Here is a 20,452-nt window from a genome sequence, read left to right as displayed (position 1 = left end):
ATGAGCGTGCAGCATTCAAAGCGTGGAAGTACTGACCTTACTTTGAGTTTGATTCCATAAAAAGTGACAAAAACATTAGTGTCCGTTGTGCGTAGGAAGAAAACTTTTTACAGTGAAAAAACCCCCCCTAAACTTCCAAGCAAGCACCGAGTGCACAACGACGTAATGGGAAACTCACAGAGAAACTCGCGGATTCATCAACTGACCGCGGCACACCTGCACCAGGGTAAACCTCCGCCTACCGCAGTCCTGCTTTACAGGTGAAAATAGAGCAACAGGACCGCTGAGTCTTTGACTTTATTTATTTCCTGCTGTGTTTTACTTGCATCTATTTGAAAGAGTGAGTGTAAACACAAAAAATATTTTATTTTATGTGCTGGAATGTGCAGAAAATAGGTTTAAATGTTAAACTAATTTATTCAAGTCAGAGAATGTTGCAGATAATTACATTTTTGCTTGATGCATAAAGTTAAAAGATTAAAACTGATAAAACAAGTTAAAAAAAGAGACTTTTCCATTTGATTACATTTTGTATGATGGAGTATGCAGAAAAAGTAGAATTGGGCTGAAAGATCTATCGCTTTATCACCTCTTCAGGTTGTAAATCGTGTTTTTAAAAAGTAACTAAGTAACTAAGTAATTAATTACTTTTGAAAATAAGTAATCAGTAAAGTAATGGAATTACTTTTTGGGGAAGTAATCAGTAATTAGTTACTGATTACTTTTTTCAAGTAACTTGACCAACACTGGTTATTGCCAACAAAGGTTATGTTACAAAGTATTGAGTTGTATTTTTGTTGTTGACCAAATACTTATTTTCCACCCTGATTTACGAATAAATTCTTTACAAATCCTACCATGTGAATTCATGGATTTTTTTTTCACATTCTGTCTCTCACAGTTGAAGTGTACCTCTGGTGCAAATTACTGACCTCTGTCATCATTTTAAGTGGGGAAACTTGCACAATCGGTGGCTGACTAAATACTTTTTTGCCCCACTGTAGACTGGTGAGAGATGCCAAAGCCATCTTGAATTAAGCTCCTTTCACACCTGCTTAATTAGATAATCTTGGGTGAATTTTCATTTAGACTTGCTACACTTCACTACAATATTATAAGCCATATGGCAGAAACAGATTGCAGGACATATTTTAGGATCTTGCTCCGAGTGCATTTGTGTGTATGTGTGCTCTTTGAGCAAATTTGTTGAGCAGGTGTCCAGAAAGCTTGAGTGACATGCTTATGCACTCAGGACTAATTTAGACTACTCCAGGTAAATGAAGTATGCAAGCAGAAAAAGCATTTCTGCTTTCTCCCAAGCGACTAATAATCAATTCAAGCACTTGGGTTGTTGGTAGCTAGGGAAAGGTTATACAAGAACATGCTGTCCTTCACAGGAGAAATACAAACATCTCCGCCCTTAATTAAGGTTGTTACATACTTTGAATCCTTTTGTTGTGTAAAGACAATGACTAACAAAGGGAGCTTCGTGTTTTGCTGGCTGTGACTTCACTCATCAATGCAGTGCCTGTATTTGTTCATAACAGTCAAATATAATTCTCTGCATTAACACCACCTCATTACTATTAAAACTGCATCTTTATGCATCCACTCTACACCATACTGACAATTCACATTATTGCCCTAAAAGAAAAAAAAAAAGTATCCTTTTTTTAAATTTCATCCCAATAACTGCTGCACTCTTTGTAGCCCAAAAACAGTTGAATATGGGTTGAAAGAGGGGGGGAAAAAACAATTATCATGCGCCCAAAACATGTCGGGCACCTCATCCTAGCATGATTGAAAAGGGGGGAGTAAATGAACAGACAAGTTTAACCGTAGTCATTAATGTTCATCTCCCTGTGTTCTTGATGGGAAACCTCATTAAGAATATGTTGGTAGCATCTGGCTTGCTATCCCACCCCATTACTGCCCCACCATGCCAAAACCTCTGCCATCGGCCCTTCCGCTCATCCCCCCACTCCAACCACCTCCCTCGTGTCTCGTATGACATCTGTGTCTCGGGGTCCTGTGATGGAATGCTGCTCGCCTGCTATTCCTCTGCAGGTGCTCCCTGCTGGCTGCTCTCCACTATGCAGCCACACTGGTGCTGCGTGCTGTGACCTGCCACAGGCTGAAGAATAAAAAAAAAGGGGGGGGGGGGTATGGGGTGGGTTCAAAGTTCAAGGGACAGTGTTTAAGGAAAAACTGATGCAGCTGCTTTCCATCACTGCTCTTTGGGTACACTTGAAGCTGGGCAGAAATCCTCACCTCCCCGCTCGTCCTGACAAAGCTCATCCTCCTCCTTCTCCACCATTTCAGACAGAGGAAGGTCACATCTGTATTTAGACAGCTCAAGAGACTGTGTCGCCCCAGATGCTGCTCTCAGGTTCTACATGGCTTAATCCAACAGTGAATGAAGCCCTGTTGTGCTGTATGTGAGGATGAGCGGAGTCATTCTAGCATTAGGCCAAATAGAGGCTAAATGCTCTGACCATAGGAGTTAGATGTGGGCGATATAGCCTCAAAATTATACAGTGATATTTCAAGAAATTTCCCTGGAAATTTTAAATAAATGCTTAACACCATAATTTAACATTAACCAAAGTAATTTAACCTTCTAAATTAACAATGTTACGCAATAAAACTGAAAAAAATAAATAAATAAAATAAAAAAAATTACAACAACAGCCGCCTCAAGGCACTTTATATGTTAAGATAAAGAACCTACAATAATATGGAGAAAACCCCAACAGTTATACAACTCCCTATGAGCAAGCATTTGGTGACGGTGAGGAGGAGAAACTCCCTTTTAACTGGAAGAAACCTGTTGCAGAACCAGGCTCAGGGAGGGGGAGCCATCTCCCATGACCGGTTGGGGTTGAGGGGAGGAAGAAAGGATGAAAGACACGCGAGTAATTTCCATCCACTATTTGGTCTTCCCGTCATATGGAGCACAACTAGCAAGTACTCCAGCAACACATGCTGCTAGCATCTCCTTTTTAGTCGGCTGGCTGTACTGAAAGGTGAGCTTTTGCTTGAAGTCATTAACCCTTTAAGACCTACTGTAGAACCAAGTCCGCCAGAGCTTATATTATATTTTTACATGCTGTAGTGCCATTTCTGTGAGCATTTCAAGTTTATATACATCAATACAACCATTACAGCCCAAATTTTAATAATATGTATGCATTAAGTGCATAGTAATTACATAAATTGCAAAAAAGTGCAATAAACTACAAAAAAATTTGAAAATCATTTTGTTTTTTTTAACATATATTTCTAGTTAGAGAAATTTAAGAGTTACAAACAGCTGATCGGATTGGCAAAGCGTGTTTCTGGAATATTATGTTTTTGTTGCTGCAAGTGCTTTTTATGCAGTTTTTGCAAAGCTATATGTGGAAGGAAACTGTGACCTAGGACAAGCTGATGGCATAAGATGTAAGTACAAGTCCTCCGGCGTGCCCGCTCCGACCGGCTTTAAAGGGTTAAAGACATTTGCGGTTTCCAACTTTTACTAAAATCATTATTGATTTTTATTGGAGGCTGACAGGGCTCTTCCTCTCAGACATGCCTGGGCTCGTCTCTTGAGCTCTAGAGAAGGTAAACAAATGGCGTTGCTATAGCAGTGACACAGCACCACAAGTCTGCCTCCAGTTCCTGCAGTGGAAAAAATGCTTCTGTAGAAATGTGCAGTTACTTCATTTCCTCTCAGTAAAATAACATACTCCATCTTTTATATCACAACCAGTCATTTATTTTAAAAATTCCCTTATAATTACTCAAATTTGTCTTGCTACAAAAATCACAAATAATGAATACCTTTTTAAGAGTTCCTGTTCTCTATTTTTTTTTTTTAAAGGAGCACGTCACATTTTGGGGCAGACATTTTGATCAAATGTATTCATCTCCCCTGTACTCTAAATCAAATTTCAGGATGTAATTAGCATTTTGATTGGAAAGCTCAAGCTCTGTGTTACTTAGAGCTCTGCGTTTCTAACATACAGTAGAAATGCCATCATGTTTCAAATAAGTGCCGCAGAGAGACACATTTATTCAACTGTGAAAGGCCAAAAAAGCAGAAAAGAGACAGCCAATTCCATTACATCATGGCAGCGTATTAAAAAGGCTTAAAGCAGCAATTTCACCATTTCAGCTGTCACTCTTGACCTCTGTTAGCTTCAGATGAGCTCAGAGTTGAGAAGGAACTGGCTCCAATAACATGGTGAGAAGCCACTGCAGTCGGTAGAGCTCCACGCCAAAGGGGAGCTCCCAGTGGCACAAAGGAGCCTCTATCTAATGCTGAACTGTTCAAAGAATCGTTTCAGCTCACTCTGGCAGCAGAAACATTGGTTCATACCACCAGAATTTTTTCAGGGATCACCATAGCAGCAGGTAAAAATCAAAATAAAACCAGGGAGGTTGACTGGAGGGATTTCAAGAAGAAGAGGGACACTGGTTGATACATACACGACAAGTACATAACCCTCTCCTGGATCTACCTCTAAAGCCTAAACTGTTTAAACTTAATGACTGAGACTCAACAATCCAGGAAGCTGATGTGCTTTACATGCCAAGACAGTTCCATGGAAAAGTACAGTGCAGGACAAAAGGGGAAAAAAAAAAAGGAAAAATGACACCGTCTTCTGTTCTCGCAGAAGCAGTAGCACACTAACACACCAACTCCGCTTCAAAGTTAAGTGGTTTCAATAGATTTCTTAGAGAGAAAGAAGACAAACCAGTTCCCTGCTTGCAAAAAACCCACCAGGAAGGAGAAAATACAACTTCAAACAGAATTGTTCTGGCACATATTTACTATATTTGGCACAGCTCATTAACGACAGAAGAAAAACTTTCAGCGGGAGCTGTGCACCAATACTGAACTGGATTACAAGAGCTAACATAATAATAATCGACTCAATCACAATGTGACAGTAATCTGGTTTTCCAGAATAGCGCAACATTTTCAAACTTCAAAAAAAAAAAAAAAAGACTAAAAATAAATCTTTTCCCAAACTCATTTTTAGAAATCAATGTTCTCTCACAAACCAAACCACACATCTACCAATGTCTTTACAATTCACCGCCACGAGCAAATCTGTAATTTTGTTCTAAACTAAACTTTCACAATAAAGAAAAAATAAAAAGAGTGTGGCGATCAATGCATCCGTCCATGATTATGTTTCTCGAATTAAGTGTCAATCTCACCGATCAGTGACGCCACAGTGGCAAAGTTATGTGAAAGCAGTCCCATTTATTCATTCTCTGTGAAAGTAGATGCAAATATCTGCTAGTTTTTGTCAAGCCGGGAAAGCTCTCTGAAGCTTGTTGATAAAACAGCTGTTCAACCCCAGATGGGTGGCATACGCCTATATACAAATACCCACCAAAACATACACACACATCCCACCAAGTCTAAAGCTGCCAAGAACCACGGCCGTGCACAAGACGAAGGCAGAAAGCTCCACTGAGCACAGCTCACAATCCTCTCTCTGTGACTGACTGCCCCCACACCCTTTCAACAAATGCCTTCATTCAGTCAATGTTCCTTTGACTGAATGAAGGCTGAGAGCCTCTCTGTGTACATGGGTGACTGATACCTTATAAGGGTATATGAAACCTCTCCAACATACAAGATCTGCTGAACTGGGCACCAGTGATATGAGCAGAGGAACATTGATTATGTTAAACACAACACTGTAGTTCAGCCCCAATCAAACACAATCCATTAGAGCAATCTCATGTTGGGATTAATGATTCAAATTGCATCAGCCATACTGCACGTTTATGATGAACAAAAATCATTATATTGGAGGAGCTGCATCGATTCTTGTTTGCCTGTAGTCGCTCTGAAGCACGAGCTACTTAACTACTGCACTACACCATGAACTACACCACCGAGAAGACTTTCAGGTTAATTCATCACACCCTGGATGTCCTCCAAAAGGACAGCAGAGAATAAATTCATGTCTGAGGACTGCGGGATGTTGGGACTCCAGCAGGTAGAGTGCACCCAAATGAAGGTTATTAATCCATCTTTCAAGAAAGAGTATTAGTCTCTCTTAATTTACAACCAGGACTGCTGCCAAGAATGAAACTCGACACCACACAGTTAGATTAAAAATATAAATGACACCAAATCAAATTCAAGATTCTTAGAAACAACGACTGACAGTACGAGAGTGGGTTAATCCAACCTCTGCAAGAAGGTGATGCCATCTAACATTTAACCCTATGTAGTAATAAGCACAACCCACGTGGATGTTCGAGTCTCGTCTGCTTGTTTTGCGTTCCACTTATACTTCAGATATCTGCTATTTTTCCATCCTATGTGCTTCCTTCTGAAAAGACTATTTTTTTAAATGTCCTTCACATGTAGTTGTTAAGAGATGCAACCGTGAGACTGCTTCAAGTGAAAGTCTCTGAATACAGAGATATCTTGCCATAGTTCTCGCAAACTCTTCTAACAGTGACTAGAAAAGCCTGGACAGGAACACTCAGATCTGCTTTTAAAGATTTAAACCACAACTGCTATTCCAGTTCTTTCAGCTTTATTACATTTTTCCAGTATTTACATAAAAATACAATAAATACAACCTTAAAGGATTTACAAAAGTTTTAGGGACAGGGAAATTTAAGCACTGTAAAAAAGAAAAAAAAAGAAAAAAAAAAGGTTTAAGAGATCTTATTTTAATAGGAAATGCCTGTAATATGCTCCCCGGGGCTGTAAAAACAGTTTTGTGTATAAGAGCCTTGCACTCATTAGCTGAGGCTCATCTGACAAGCACAGCTTGCATGTGTCATAATCCTATGCAGCTGCCACTACCGACAGAAGACACCACGACAGGAGCTCAGGGGAACCAAAATAGCAAAAGTTGGAGGAAAAATTTTTAGGTTAAAAAAGAAAACTTCTCGCTGGCCTGCTGTGCTTGTAAAAAGATTCCCCCGGAATCCTTCAAGGTTTTGCCTGAACACCAAACCAGGGGAAACTACTCCTTTGCTTGCCGTTCACTACTTAAATCTAACATCAGTACACACGTCCTTCCATTTGCTGCTGTCACGCTGCAGTTATAAAAGACGTGCACTGCATCGCAAGAGCTTGGCTCCTGTGATTTTACTGCATGCAGTGAACGACTGGACAATGCCACTCTGTCCCGAAGAACACAACCGGCTGGAACTGCATAAATATTACAAAACATCCAAACGCAAGACTACAGCACGTTAGTGAGACAACTTTCACTTACAGGCCTAAGTGCTGCTCGGATAAACACTTCAATATATAAAAAGGGCCAAAATGATTCTTATTTGTATGCAGTTTATTTTTTGAATGAACATAAACTCTTTACACACAACAATAATATTCTAAATATCTGCAGTCAAACAAGAAAAATAAATGATCACAGGGTAAAGAAAAAAAAAGGGGGTGGTAAATTCTATCAAAAGGTTAATTTCTGCAGGATCTTCTGAAAAGACGCCTTTAAGATCGCTATGATGATTTTTCTTTGATTCTTATTTATTAGATTATTTTCAAGGTAGGCTAAACACAATCTGCAACTCTCCAAAAACAGACGTCCTGCTGAGCTGAAAACATCGTCAAGATCGTGGCCCATCGCAACAACGCAGCTCTTTCCAGCTTTTGGTCTTGAGCCAGTGATACTCGCTTGCACAAACCCCACAGCACACACAGTTGCCTTAAGTGCACTGAAGCACACTGACCAAGATGGGAAACCGGGCTCTTATTGACACATAGCCATAATTTCAGTCTCCTCTTCGTATGCTTCGCTCATACTGCTGCTATTTGAGGCAGCCTGAGGAAAATGAAAAAAAAAAAAAAACCCTCCACTCTCCCAAAGGTCATTAAGCCGGAGCATCACTCAATCACAGAGGAACGGGGAAGCCTGGAGAGCCTGGCTGCAGCACAGTGAAGTAGAAATTTTGCATTCTGTTCTATTTTTAAAATAGACGTAAAAGGAAGCGTGAAAATGAGTGAGGCAAATATGTTTCCAGGAAGTCTCCAGTAAAGGATATAAATGCTGTTGATGTAATGTCCCTCAGGTTACCAAGTCTCAAAAGAGTCTTTACACAGGGCAGTATGGACAGCTTTATGGTCTCTAGACACTCGTCAGCCTCTTTAAAGTCCAAGCATTTTTTTCCCCCAGCTTTCTTTGTTTTGACATGAAAGGGTGAGCAGACACAAAGACGGCAGACGGTAGTCGAAGTGGAAAGGTGCACCGTCTGACATATTTTTAGGCACAGCAGGAGCATCTCTTGAGCCGAGAAGTTCAGCTCTAAGAAGGACGCACTTGATGTGAGCGCCTTTCTGTGAACTGACCAATTGTAATACACAATAGACTGGCTTTCAAAGAACTGAGAAACATGATGGTTGAAGACAGCACCAGAGACTTTATAAAGAAAAGGAAAATCTTCATTTTAAGCCCTTTATATATGAAACGACTCTAGAGTACAGTGACAGCATTAACATCATCATCCAACCAGCTTCTATGAACATGGGTCTCTTTAACATTCAAACAGCATGACGAATAAAGTTAACTTGAACGACAGCTGCTATGCCTCATATTGATAGAAAAATTGGCTTTTAATACCTTCAACATTGCTACACATCACTTCCCCCCCAAAATGCTAATGTTTATTTCTGCACTCCTCAAGGTAAAACCTCATTTTTATCTGCCTACTAAACTCAAAAAACAAGAAACTACATACACTACATGTAACGTAGTATAGAGGAAAACTCAGAACCCTGATACAGGCCACTGAATGTCTAGGAGTAGGAGAAACTAGTGTTTCTCTGCAACACATCAACACAAGCAGCATTTCATCTTAGCAGGGGGGCAGCTACAGCTATATGCTTGCCTATGATCTGCTCGGGGTTTTAGACCATGATGCAAGTTTGGATTCGCTTCGCTCAAAGCAGCTCTGCTTCAGCAACACAGCAACCAGCAAGTCAGTCTAGTCTATGCCCCAAACGGAGACCAACAATGCCAGAGCAACAGCTCTTATGAACAATTAACAAGGAGGGGGAAATTTTCAAATTTAATAGAGTCTTAGTCTGATGGAGAAATCTTTCGAACTCACAACTGACACCGAGTTTTATATGGCAAGAAACTGGATCAAATGTGATAAGGATGCTCTACTTATTCTACATTCTTCTGATTCTCAATCTTGTAACTTCGGTCTACGCTGTAGGCAGTGTTTAAATATGAGCAATTTATGAGCTAATTAACAAACTTGGGAACCGTATGTGATGATATAAAAGACAATAACTATTGGTTAGCCACAGAAGGCTTGAGCATGTGTATGCCTGCCCGTGGAACAACTATAGAGTATAGACAGTATAAAAGATTGTCGCAGGTTCGTGACCTGAAAAGTAAAGTGTGTATATTTGACCTGCATTAATTTCGAAGGCCAGCAGGGGGCGACAGCTTGTGTTCGTACAGAAGTTTATTTGGAAAACATCCACTTGCTTTGTGACCTCAGTACACAGGTTCATGAAAAGGGCATCAAGTTTGTCTTGTAAATAATAATTTTATAATATTTGTAATATTTAAGTAATATTTGTGATTTATAAGGCGTTAGTCAATGAGGGCTCTTTTGTTTCACGAAACACCACATTTTCAACGGAGAAAATCCTGTTATAGATGTGTTATGATGGTACTTCACTAGCTATGGTGACATTACAGTGACTACACCCATCATTTATACGGTTTGCTAGAAACGACGACTACTTTTGTTGGTATTTCAGCTTTGACTGATCCTTGTAGTTTCTCTCTAGAGAGAGAAATGAGGACTTCTGTGGTAGCCGGGTTGGGTGTTTAAAATTTAGATTGTCCTCTCCAGCTTCAACCCATTCAACCAATCGGCATTTGATTTAAACACACCCATCGCTTATGAGCGGGCACTGTTAGCTCAGAGGGCTGCGTGAAATTCTGCCTCCCTAACCCTTCCAAAACTTTTCACGTAATGCTTCTCTCTGCAAAGGAGCAAAGAAACGCAAACAAATACCAACACTGGATCATAAATCGGCCTCCGGACAGCTGAAAGGGGGTGATTACACTTAGCCCAACTACCTAAAAGAAGCAACAGCAGCTGTTAAGCCATGCATTCAGAGAATATTGATCCACCCGTTCACGCTGCCAATTACATGTGATAAACTGCTGTCGCCGTTCTTAGCAAAAATCATTTCATTAACAGCTTTTTGTTTTATTGCCCCTGCAAACCTTGAACAAAAGGAATAAGGCACAACCTGCCTGTTGTTTTCAACTATGCCATAAGAGCAGCAACAAACTGAGCCCTCACATCAGTGGCAATTGCAGATCAGTAGCATAGCCTAATGGGGTGGTTTCATTAGTGAAGCAGATGAATCAAATACTTGGCCAAATGTGCAATTATCCGTATCTCTGCGGATGGAGGTCATTAGGACTTAGTATGAGCTATTGGAGCCCATAAATAAATGATCAGTAAACAGCACACTCTATGCAGCAGAGACAGCAGATGACTCTGCATCATGGCCCCTCTCAAATCATCACAATAGCATGTGGACCTGTGGAAAAGACTCAGTCCATTTTTGAGGTGAAGTTTGTGTAAATGGATAAAAGAGGACATTTTTGCACATTTTGTGAACAGATTAAAGAGCAGACGGAGGGTCATGCTTGAATTATTCTTGAAAATTCATGGATGATGATCCACCTTTAAGCCTTCCTTCTCTCCCCCCCACTCCCTAAAATGTCATTTAGGACCACCAGGGCGTTCCCAAACAACAAAACAAAGGTGGTAAATTATGTTCTTAGCAGCAGAGTCCAGAGAGAAGAACTTAAACGCGCAAAAGAAAAGAAAGGTTGTTTAGAAGGCTTGAGCAGCGTTGCATGTAAGATGGTATGTGAGGATAAAACCCTGGAGAGAGCAATGCGAGCCCAGAGGGTTGCCAAATGTTTACACATTTCAGCAAGTTATTTGCATTGTCCTGTGGGAGACAATCAGCACTCAGCTCCCTCCCAGCAGGATTACAGAGATAACCCCGAGATAAAGAAGAGCCTAAATGGATCTCCTCTAACTGGGACTTGTTTACCAAAAAAATCCCTTAAAACTTCTTGAGACATTTTCAAAGTTCCATCATAAGAGCTTCAGAGGAGAAAGGGCTAACAATAGCAGCAGTTTGTCTGAACCTTTACAGGTTTTTCCAACGTTACACAGCGAGTCCCGAAACCCAACGAGACAGACTCAAAACTCTTTTTTTTTTTAAGTTAAGACCACAACTCCGCCATCCTTGATAAAGATAAAAGTTGTGGCCACATTCAGGACCTCAAAGAAATGTGTTTTGGATAAACAGATATTTTCGGAGAAGGGGACCCCACAATTAGTAATTTGAAACTCTCCCTGCGTGTGGGTCCCAGTCCAATTCTCTGGAATCAATCAAAGCTCCCAAAGGAACTCCCTGGACCCCTTAATCTCCTGGTTTTATTACTTTCCAGACAGTCGGCCTGTTTCACCCTACCCCCATTTCTCTTTTGTACTGATCTCCAGCAAAGCCAAGGAGGGGCTTTTTTCCCCTCTCTATCTCCCCTTCCACTACTGCAGAGCTCTTTTCATGCAGGAAAGGGTCTTTCATCAGGCTCCACACGCAAGAGAGCCCAACAGCTAGCAGAGGCCCGTCTCTTCTCTCTTTCTTTGCACATTCATTCTTTTTAAGTGACAAACCACACAGCGTGCTTTCAAAAAAAAGAAAAAAACAAGGTGCACGGACCTTCTGTTTTGACACACAAAAGTATTTTTATTTGCATATCCTGAGAATTAACGGAGAAAATTGGGCCATGTTGCACAAGAGTCAGTTACTGCCACATTTTCTTTTGGTCCAGACCTCATGCTGCTGTGTTTGATAAGGTCTGCCAGCTTAAATGATAAAGATATGACTTTGTCACGATGGGGTATGCGATAAGGGCTGGAGCTGTGCACTCCAATGACTGCTGGAAAAACATTTTTCCTCATGACTCTCCAATTTATCTCAGGCACCGCTGGCTCCAAGTGCCAATAACAGACTGTGTGCTGGGTTTTTCTGAACCCCCCACCCCCTTACACACACACTCACTCTCATTATTCTAAGAACAAGAAATCACGCCCAGTATCGGTGAAATTGTGTGTGAGAGACAATACTACTAGTTGAAAGAACATATATTACCGACATGCACACACTGCAGTGCAGTGGCCGCACTTCAAAACAATTAACAGAAGCAAATGAATCGGGTCTGTTTATCCATCAGCAAAACATGTATTGACGCCCAGTAATGAGATGTCTGCTGGACTGATGATGCCAGCTTATTACCTGACAGTGAACACTAATGACCCTTTGCATAGTGTAAGTGTGCGCCCCCCCCCGGAAATTCCATGACCACACACACACACCTTGTCTCACACAGATTGATGGATAGACTCCAACACACCAAGCAGAATCTGTTGCTTGGCCTTTGCAGGTTTATTGCACATAATTCAGAGACACGCTCATGAACACAACTACACCGCATGTCTGGCAATGGCTTGAAAGACAACCGGAGAAACCTATCAGCAGTTCTGCCTCAACAGCCTCCACGCAGACAAAAGGACGGAGTGTGAAAGCGTGTTGCTTTTGCTGCTCGGAAGAGGGGCTGGTCTCGGATTAAACAGTGTGCCTGTAGTGGAAAGTAGCCGACTTTTAAAGTTATCTAAATATGGAAGTGTGTCTGACCCGAACGCCGCAGAATTAGCTACCTAACCCCCTGTCTGATTTCCCCCCTTCCCGAGACATTCCGTGCGTGTTTCCATTCCAACTCCTCTAAGACAACCCAGGCAAGTTCCTCCAACCGAGGCACGAAGAAGCAGACACACAGCACAACTATTAGTGGGTTGCGGGCATTTACCTTTGTCAACATGCTTTGCAGCGGTGGTCTCCGTGTAGAGAAAGGTGAGACAGAGGAGAGAGAGGAGCGACAGAGCTCCCCGCTCGGCCATCACTTTTCACGAATAAATCTTTGCAGGCTTTAAGAACCCCGGAGAAGCTGTTTTTGTTTTTTAAATAAATAAATATATATAAATCCTTAAAATCCCCGTCCACCTCCTGTGAATGCACAAAGAGAAGAAGGAAAAAAAAGTTCAACGTCCTAAAATGTGCAGGAACATCCGGAGCCAGGTAGGCTACTTTTAAAACTGGCCGGATGAAACATGTAGCTGGAAGGAGAGAGCCGCAGGTTACACACTGTTTTCTCAACTTGATCGAGGCAGAGGTTGGGGAAGGGAAAAAACCACTGAAATCAATCCATTGCCACGGAGGCGCAGTCTCAGAAAGATTTGCGCACGACTCGGCACAGACGCGTCCACTATACCGCTCCCGACATTTGCCGAGCGCGCAAAAGACTAGAAAGAGCTCCGTTGGAGTAAAAGATAAGATCCAAGCCGAAGGAGAAATCTCTGCCGCGGCCAGCTCACTGATCACGGACGGGACGTAAGAGGAGCAGCGTGTTGTAGGGCTGGATCTCCACGGGCTCCCCGGAAAACAGGGCGTGGAGTCTCACAGAGGTTTGGATCATGGGCCGCTTCTTTGCGCTCAGGCGAAAGCTAAAATATGGAGTGGGAGTGCAAAGCAGCGACAGCACCTCATTTCCGCTAGTGGTGTGCCATACCAAGTAAACGCAGCGCCAGTATTGACCCTTACTGATACTTTTAATCTATAAAGTTAGAAGGAGAGCAGTGTGCCATGATTTATGACACAAATCATCATCGATTTGCAAATATAATTAATGCTGAACACATTTTAAATACCATTAAATCACTGTGTTTTTACTTTCCACACTGACTAGTTAACACACCTTTCCGTTTTTCATGCATTTTAAAACTTTTGGAGACCAGGAGTGTTAAGGTTTCTGTTCCTAAAAGCACAACTTCTGTTGTTTAAATGTTTTATAGGCAATAAATAAAATAGACCTGACAGTCAACACAGAGGATCATGATGTTTTTAATGTTGGAAGTATATATTTTTCAAATGTAGGCATTTCACGAAATTCAGTGGGATACATACTGAACTTCCAGAATAGAAGCAAAGTATCAGTCCGCACTAGTACTACCGATATCTGGATCGATCCACCCTCCTCTAATATCTGCCAAAATATTGAGCAAATTCACATCATCAATGAAGTCTTCATCTCCTTAAGATTTTAGTGATATACTTCACATCAATATTCAGTTGTGTTACTCTGTCTCACTAATTAGCACCACACACAAGCTGTTAAATATCACGACCCACTATCACATAAAGATATAATACATGAGACTCGCAGCTCATTAATCTGTGCCCCTCACAACATCCTATTTTTATCTATGAGGTTTGCACTGGTGGCTAATTAGCAACAGACTCCCATTAGACAGGCGCCATCTTGGAAAAAACTTGAAAAGCCAATAACTTCATGAAATATAAATAAAAAGGCAAACCGAAAAGCATTTTAAATAGTTTGGCCATCAGTGTTGGTCAAGTTACTTGAAAAAAGTAATCAGTAACTAATTACTGATTACCTCCCCCAAAAAGTAATCCCGTTACTTTACTGATTACTTATTTTCAAAAGTAATTAATTACTTAGTTACTTAGTTACTTTTTAAAAACACGATTTACAACCTGAAGAGGTGATAAAGCGATAGATCTTTCAGCCCAATTCTACTTTTTCTGCATAATCCATCATACAAAATGTAATCAAATGGAAAAGTCTCTTTTTAACTTGTTTTATTAGTTTTAATCTTTTAACTTTATGCATCAAGCAAAAATTTAATTATATGCAACATTCTCTGACTGGAAGAAATTAGTTTAACATTTAAACCTATTTTCTGCACATTCCACCACATAAAATAAAATATTTTGTGTGTTTACACTCAGTCTTTCAAATAGATGCAAGTAAAACACAGCAGAAAATAAATAAAGTCAAAGACTCAGCGGTCCTGTTGCTCTATTTTCACCTGTAAAGCAGGAGTTGGGTAGGCGGAGGTTTACCCTGGTGCAGGTGTGCTGCGGTCAGTGGAAGGATATGGCAGCTCTGTGAGTTTCCCATTACGTCGTAGCTACTCGGTGCTTGTTGGAAGTTTAGGGTTTTTTTCGCTGTAAAAAGAAGTTTTCTTCCCACGCACAGCGGACACTAATGTTTTTGTCACTTTTTATGGAATCAAACTCAAAGTAAGGTCAGTACTTCCACACTTTAAACGCTGCACGCTCATACTCTCTCCTGCACTCGATATGTGATCCACTGTTGATCTGCACACAGCTGTTGTCACCAACGGCGCACTCGCTTACGTCACTGTCGTGAGACATTCTCGCAAAAGATTCACGGTTTTAGTAACGCAGTAACGCAGCGTTCCTACGGGAAAGTAAAGGTAATCTAATTACCGTTTTTGCAATAGTAATCCCTTACTTTACTCGTTACTTGAAAAAAGTAATCGGATTACAGTAACGCGTTACAAATAACGCGTTACTGCCCATCTCTGTTGGCCATACTTACGCCTCATTTTCAAATCCTCAATATACTGTTCAACAAAACTGCAAGGACAGATATGGAAGACTTCAGAATAACAGTTTTTTGTTGTTGTTGTTGTTGTTTAGCAGAGGTGGCTAGGCTAATTTCCATACAATAAGGATGGCCACCGGAAGCTGCAGATATATACACTCACTAAAGTTAATCAAACTGGTAATGAGTGTATATTGAGTAGTAGTATGTGACAAGCAAAGAGAATAATTAAACAATCCTCAACTCACTAAACTTTACAGGTTAAAATGACATTTTAGCCCATTAAACAGCTTTAGGCATATACATATATATGACTAAAGGGAGAGAGAGAGTTTTATAGAGTTTTCGTGTGTGTGTGTGTGTGTGTGGGGGGGGAGGGGGGTAGATTAATCTATTCAATCAATTCAATTATTTATAAAGCGTCAAATCACAACAGCAGTCCGCTTAATATTGTAAGGTAGACCCTACAATCAAATCAAAACAGTCATATGACCTCCCATGAGCAAGCACTTTGGCGACAGTGAGAAGAAGAACACCCTAATTATAATTCACATCAGTTGTGGATTTGTTAGCCATACATTTTCCAAATCATAGGTGATATTTTGATATTTTTACCTCTTTCTTAATCCTGTACTTTCAGGTTGCAGAGAGCAAGTAGCAGTGTTATATCCATGCCTATTGAAGCTGTCTCTGTAACATTTTTTCCTGTTTGGAATAACGTCTGCTAAAATCCAAGCACTCTCAGAGCCCAACATCTGTAACCTGATACGGACAGATGATGTCACTTTGTGGCCGGGAATCAGAAGATAGGATTAAAGCCCTAAATCAAGTTGCTTAAAATAAACTCTGTGACTGTATGCATCGTTAGAGGACAAGGAAGCGGGGAAAGTGCACGTCCTTGCTTTAAAAAAAAGATGGGGAATTAAAAGAGTATTATATCAAGGTGAAAAGTCTGACATTTACACCACTTTCCTTTTTGAGGAAGGCTCTTCTCTGCATAAAAAGTGACTGCTTGTTTGCAGTAAATGGAGCAGAATTATGAAATCAAAAACAAGTGCTGTATTCTCCTTCAGCTTGTGACTATGCTTTAGGGAGGAACAAAAAAGGAAGGGTGCCCTCTTTGGAAACCGATGGCATCCCAACACTGCTGTATCATCCAGACAGTCTTTCACTCAGACACATGGAACAGCTCCCCCCACTGGTATGAGTAATCCATGACATATTAATCATGAGCATTTCTCCCTCTGGGCACGAGAGCGCGAGAGCTTCTTTTTGTTTGGTGTCGTTTCCCTGAACATCTCATTTTAACTGTCATATATAACGTTTTCACTTTCAATTAATGACACCTTCTTTCTGGCATGGTGCGCCCCAGGGCTCACCTTTTGGGCTAATGTCATTTTCTTTATACCATTGTTTTTCATTCTTTCATTCTCTTTCATTGTTTCATCCCCTTTCATTCTCGTACAAGCTAAATAAATAATTGGATGTATTTAAACCAAATATCCCACTGGAGTTTTATATCTATTTAGCTGCCTTCAAGGACTTCACATCTGGTGTAGCTCAATTCCTTTCACCCACATCACACAAATCTGAACACATGAAATCAAGAACATACAGCCCTCTCTCTACATAGGCTGAGGAAACTGAAGAGATTCATTATTATTTTGCTGATTTTTAAAGCTATAGAAATATATTATGCTATATTATTACATGTTGTGTTATTTACACAATACCCATTAATGAATTGTTAATTATAACCTAATAATATAATGCATAGTATTGTGCCTTTGAAATGCCTTGGTGTTCCCCCAGATGTGGACGAACTGGTTGAGGAGAAAGAGGTCTGGGTTTCTCTTCTTAGGCTGGTGCCATTGTTACCTGGCCCCAGATAAGTAGAAGAAAGTGGATGGATGGATGGACAGTGCTGTGCAGAATTCTTTAGTCTTCCTTCATTTTTTAAATATTTGCTAGGAAAATTCGAAATAGTTTATTAGTTGAAATGTGTAGAAACATAACTGGAGATATGGTATATAAGTCAAAAACAAAGCTCTTACAATTCCAGCAAGCTTGAAAGTCAATATTTGGTATGACCACCTTTATTGTCCAATACAGTCTCAAATCTCTTACTCAGCTTTCATGTCATTTCTTTAAATAGTCTTCAGGAATATTTCTCCAGGCTTCTTGAAGGACATTCAAAGCTCTTCTTTCGATGTTTCTGCCTTTTGTTCTGTTTTCTGTCAAGATGATCCCAAACTGCTTTAATGATCTGGGGTCTGGGGAGGCCAATCCATGACTGATAGTGTTACATTGTGTGTTTTTCTACCCATGCATGCTTTTGCTGTATTGGCAGTGTGTTTGGGATCATTTGCTCACTGAAAAATTAAGATGATTAGAAGATGACACTTTGTGGACGGTACTACATGCCAGAGCAAAAACTGATGGGATTTTTTTGTGTTCATATTTCCATCATCTCCTTGTTTTTCTTCCTTATTAATAGCCACACTTATACTGAGAACATATCTGATAAATTGACAGGTCAGCTGAAGGACCATAAGCATCTCTCAGGTTCTGTGTCAGGTCTTTACTGGATTTTTTCTATTTTTTAAGGACATGACTTTTAGATACTGTTTGTCTTAATTAGTTTTTTTTTAAGTTGTCATTTCTTCCTTTGCCCTCCATTTGTCCAACTTTTTTTTGAGGGCTCACAGTATGTCATGGTAGTGTAATCTACAGCAAGTTTTTAGCTCTTAGTGAATCACCTTGTTGGTCCAAAAATACTATTTATGCCCGTCAAACTGTGTTATTCTTTTCATTTTTGTAACTTAAGCTAAAGGAATTGGAACAAATGATATGTTTTTGTAAGAAAGTGAGAAAACAAATAAAAACCTAATTTTGTGAAATTAAAAAAATATGGTCAGGTACATTGACTGGACTGAAAGTAAATTTAAAAAAAAAAAGACAGCCAATGTTCAACAAAAGCCTCAAAGTGGTTCAAGGCCTTAACATTACAAGAAAGTCTGACTCCTTGAAAACAACCAGTGTTGGCTCAAGACTTTTGCACAGTAGTGTACTTTTGCACTCATGACGAAAAAGCCATTTTTACTACTGAATACTGAGTATATATGTTGCTAAACTTTTCATACTGTTACTTAACTAGGATTATGAGTTTTGCTTTTCTAAACAGTTTTTAATGCAGAAAGGAGATCTTGTGCAGTCCCACCTTTTAGGTAATACCATCTATATGAAGGCAGGTTTGCACCTGAGCCTGAAATATTTGTCCCAAGTGTTTTCCAACCTTTATTTCTGATCCAATATTATGACTTACTGTGGACTCACTGATTTTCACTTGGTCCTCTTAGACACACTCCACAGAAAACTAAACTAAACTAACTAAAATGCTAGCAATGCCCCTGTTTTTGGGGTGTAACAGATAAGAATTAAGTTCATAATGATGTCAAAGAGCTTTAGTTTGTTGGTATACTTAAAAAGATCATCAAACTAGCTCAGAGAGGCAATGAAATCTTATCAGCAACATTGCAATGCAAATTTGCCTTTACATCACTCAGACTTAACATTATAATTTATCAAACAAATGTTGTGGACCCTGTTTAAATTGAGTCGACTGATTGATTTTTGACTGACCAAAAAGTAAATAATTAACAAACCCTCAGTGTCTGGTGGCCTTGTGCTTAAATAGCGCAGCCCCAGAGTTTTACAGCCCTGTTTTGGTTTGATGTGCCTGCATCTCCATGAGCAGCAGCCCCTCCACAAAACATACATGTGAACTGAAAAGCAAGTACGGCACGCTGAGATCAATTTAAGACGAGATTTACATAAGGTCTCATCACGGCTGCATATTAACGTAGCTTTACGGGTCCCGTTTGTCCCTGCACTGAAACAAAGCAAACACATAAAAAACAGCTGTTTCATACAGAATAAGAATAATTGCATTTTTGTATCAGGGGATCTTTTTGTTGTTAGGAAGTTTACAGGACGGCACAGATTTCACTTACTGTTCAGCATAAGCTGCATACATATGTGATATTCAGATCATGGCACCTTTAAAACATGTTTTTCCTCTGCAGGAATTTTAGGTATCCCAAAATTTATTTGTACTGCGAGAAACCCCTCCAGAGCTTTTTTACAGTGTGCTGTGTTCTTTATAATGAAGCAGTATATTCAGCAGCAGACACAGCTGTTAAATTCAGTTCACATCCACAGACCAATTATAAAATGCCCCCCCCTACACACACACACAGACAGCTTGTTGCTCCTTATTCTGGGAACATAATTTTTCTAGATTTAAGAACAAGGCCATACCAAATCTCATATCTCCAACATTAAAGGGATATTCTCTTCATAAATCAAATAATGGCAACCATGCATTCGGGGAAATGGCCATTAGATTACTGCACGGAGGGGATGGTGGATTAACTTGCACTTGAAGCAGCTGTTAAGTGTAATATTTTAAACCCTTCTAAATGTTTGGAAGTCATTTAAAGTAGCGGCCATATGCACAGTGACACATATTCGGGCGTCATTAAGTGAAGAAGTGATCCATACAACTTGTATTGGAACACACACACTCAATCAATGATTTTTTTCTAGATCGAGTGACATTTTTTTAATGCCATTTTATCTAATCTTAAAAAAATCTCCCTGGTTAAATTACCACTCCTAAAATAATACCCTAATCAGCTATCTGTTCAAATGATTCGTGTGGATTATCAATGCTAGGATTTGATCCCAGCATGATCCTAATCTTATTTAGAAGCAGATTAAGGGGCACGAGGCTCATCTCATCGGAGAGCCAGCCAGATGTCTTCAACATGATCCAGATCCAAAAGTCTTTAGCGTGGCATCTGGGGCATCCTGAGGATTATCTACACTCTTAATGACGTGTCACCTCATCCGCTGACCGCTGA

The 20,452-nt window shown here is 40.2% G+C and overlaps 1 protein-coding gene across 4 annotated transcripts in view; it reads right to left on the bottom strand.

The window, feature by feature from the left end:
- The window catches only part of neo1a (neogenin 1a), a 156,233-nt gene extending 142,692 nt beyond the window's left edge, over positions 1-13,541 (bottom strand). For 2 of the 4 annotated variants that reach the window (XM_085459301.1, XM_085459317.1), the window contains exon 1: positions 12,906-13,541. In XM_085459301.1, the coding sequence (XP_085315427.1) occupies positions 12,906-12,996 (91 nt within the window). In that variant the 5' untranslated portion in view covers positions 12,997-13,541. The remainder of the gene's footprint in view (positions 1-12,905) is intronic. The other 2 variants (XM_085459326.1, XM_085459310.1) reach the window with 1 other exon arrangement.
- Between the last annotated feature and the right edge of the window lie 6,911 nt (positions 13,542-20,452).

The sequence above is a fragment of the Copadichromis virginalis genome, linkage group LG1 (genome assembly GCF_057382275.1).
Source record: "Copadichromis virginalis isolate Kocher_CV1m ecotype Utaka linkage group LG1, C_Virginalis_male_GT1.1, whole genome shotgun sequence".
NCBI lineage: Eukaryota > Metazoa > Chordata > Actinopteri > Cichliformes > Cichlidae > Copadichromis > Copadichromis virginalis.
This window is presented reverse-complemented; position numbering and strand designations above follow the sequence as displayed.